General features: G+C 46.5%; 2 protein-coding genes across 2 annotated transcripts; both read left to right on the top strand.

Annotated features, from left to right (window-relative positions):
• On the top strand, positions 1-457 carry LOC105919529 (histone H4). The gene has a single exon (XM_036136779.1). It carries the CDS (start codon positions 62-64, stop codon positions 371-373), a length of 312 nt encoding a protein of 103 aa, XP_035992672.1. The 5' UTR covers positions 1-61; the 3' UTR covers positions 374-457.
• Positions 458-1,547: 1,090 nt separating this feature from the next.
• Positions 1,548-1,974, top strand: LOC118563096 (histone H2B 1/2-like). Its single transcript, XM_036136778.1, has one exon. It carries the CDS (start codon positions 1,584-1,586, stop codon positions 1,956-1,958), a length of 375 nt encoding a protein of 124 aa, XP_035992671.1. The 5' UTR covers positions 1,548-1,583; the 3' UTR covers positions 1,959-1,974.
• Positions 1,975-2,315: the final 341 nt, after the last annotated feature.

Raw genomic sequence — 2,315 nt, 5'->3', positions numbered from 1 at the left:
TTAAATGTAGGTGACTCGTAGCGTCTGTTTCATTGTTCTGTAGAACTAGTTCATCGCAAACATGAGCGGAAGAGGCAAAGGAGGAAAGGGACTGGGCAAAGGAGGCGCCAAGCGTCACCGTAAAGTCCTCCGCGATAACATCCAGGGAATCACCAAGCCCGCCATCCGCCGTCTGGCTCGCCGCGGGGGAGTCAAGCGCATCTCGGGCCTCATCTACGAGGAGACCCGCGGTGTGTTGAAGGTCTTCCTGGAGAACGTCATCCGTGACGCCGTCACCTACACCGAGCACGCTAAGAGGAAGACCGTCACCGCCATGGATGTGGTCTACGCTCTCAAGAGGCAGGGCCGCACTCTCTACGGCTTCGGAGGCTAGACTCACATGTTTAATTACAAAGAAAAACCAAAGGCCCTTTTCAGGGCCGACCATATACTCCCCTCAAAGAGCAAGTTTCAAAAAAGGAAATTCGGATCTGTTATGGCTTTCTCTTGGATTACTGCTGCCCACGACCTTAATTTACCTCTTTGTATAATCACTGTAATTCCTATTAATGACGTTAATAGGAAATTAGTGCAGCTTCAAATATAGGTAATTTTATTTTATTTTTTTTTTTTTTCACCCTGTAAAGGACATTTACATACAGAACGGTTTCAGATGTAAATATTTATAGAGAATGACTTCAACATCCAAAAAGCAACTTTCAATCCACTGAAAAGAATTCAGCTGGCCGTTTTCCTGGTTTTCCCTCTTGGCATGCTTTTCTCACTCTGTAAGGTCTGCAATTTTTATTTTGTCTTTTTTTTCCTCTTTGCAGGTTCCTGGTTTGCAGAAATGTGTATACTTTCACAAACAAAACTAATTTTGTATGTATTCCACACAAATAATGTATACATATGTAACTATATAGAGATCTAAAATATAGTGATAATTACAGACATGTTCCACCTTCTTTGATTCAGACCTAAGAGGCAGATTTTTTTAACCTAATCTAGCTGTGAAGAAATATTAGCTAATATTTAACAGAATAACACCTTTTAATAAAACACACATTACGGAACTTTAAGGTTGACTCATACATGCATACATCAATGACACTGAAAGTTTACCTCCTTTTCCACAGTTTAATCCCTGCAAGGTAAAACTGTCACTTCATTTCTACCAGAATAAATTGTGTGAGAGAAAGTTGAGTGTTTTATGTCCAAGTTATGGAGAACGTGAGCAAAGTACATTGTAGTGACTAGTTGGCACATTCAGCGCTGGGTGACACTGCGGACACCACATGTGTCTCAGACAAATGAGCAACTAAATCACGTGTAAAACCAAACTTTGTTGCTGTGTCGCTGCAGTTTCATCTGCAACAATCTAACGTCTCCGTCGGTCAACAAAGCGCGCGCCGACATTTTCAAAGCCAAAGTCCGCCTTTTCCGCTCAGCGGCTCAGCCAATCAGAGGCAGGGGACGGCTCAGCCAATCACAGGCAGGGGACGGCACAGTGACATTTATTCCACGCGGCGTGTATCACAGCTGTCTCCGCTGGCCAGCAGCTCACTGCTCGCTCTTGTTTCACACACAGAGAGAGAGAGAAGATGCCTGAAGCGGCCAAGTCTGCGCCCAAGAAGGGCTCCAAGAAAGCCGTCACCAAGACGGCCGCCAAAGGAGGCAAGAAGAAGAGGAAGACCAGGAAGGAGAGCTACGCCATCTACGTCTACAAGGTGCTCAAGCAGGTGCACCCCGACACGGGCATCTCCTCCAAGGCCATGAGCATCATGAACTCCTTGGTCAACGACATCTTCCAGCGCATCGCCTCCGAGGCGTCTCGCCTGGCTCACTACAACAAGCGCTCCACCATCACCTCCAGGGAGATCCAGACGGCCGTGCGCCTCCTGCTGCCCGGTGAGCTGGCCAAGCACGCCGTGTCCGAGGGCACCAAGGCCGTCACCAAGTACACCAGCTCCAAGTAAACCACCTGCCCTCAACCCCCCCCCCCCCCCCCCCCAAAGGCTCTTTTAAGAGCCACCCACATTCTCTCAATGGCTTCCTTCCTTTTGCTTATGTTATCTTTGTGTTCAGGTTTCTTTCAAGTTCTCAACAGGAATGACATGACATGGTGACAATGACCGTAACTTTCATTTGAGGGAAAAGTGTTATGAATGTCTAAAGATCTATTGCCTCTGTTAAGCTGACTCACAATTACAAAGCAGGTATCCTGAGTTGTACAACTTTTCCACTGAGGGCTGCAGCTACACTTATAGAATATGGGGATGTGACCTAAAAGCAGTATTTCCTATATCAATATTTCTCTTCCTTCCTTCCCCTCA

Source organism: Fundulus heteroclitus, chromosome 5 (assembly GCF_011125445.2).
Source record: "Fundulus heteroclitus isolate FHET01 chromosome 5, MU-UCD_Fhet_4.1, whole genome shotgun sequence".
NCBI classification, from domain to species: domain Eukaryota; kingdom Metazoa; phylum Chordata; class Actinopteri; order Cyprinodontiformes; family Fundulidae; genus Fundulus; species Fundulus heteroclitus.
Note: the sequence above shows the minus strand (reverse complement) of the source record. Positions and strands in the feature narration are given on the sequence as shown.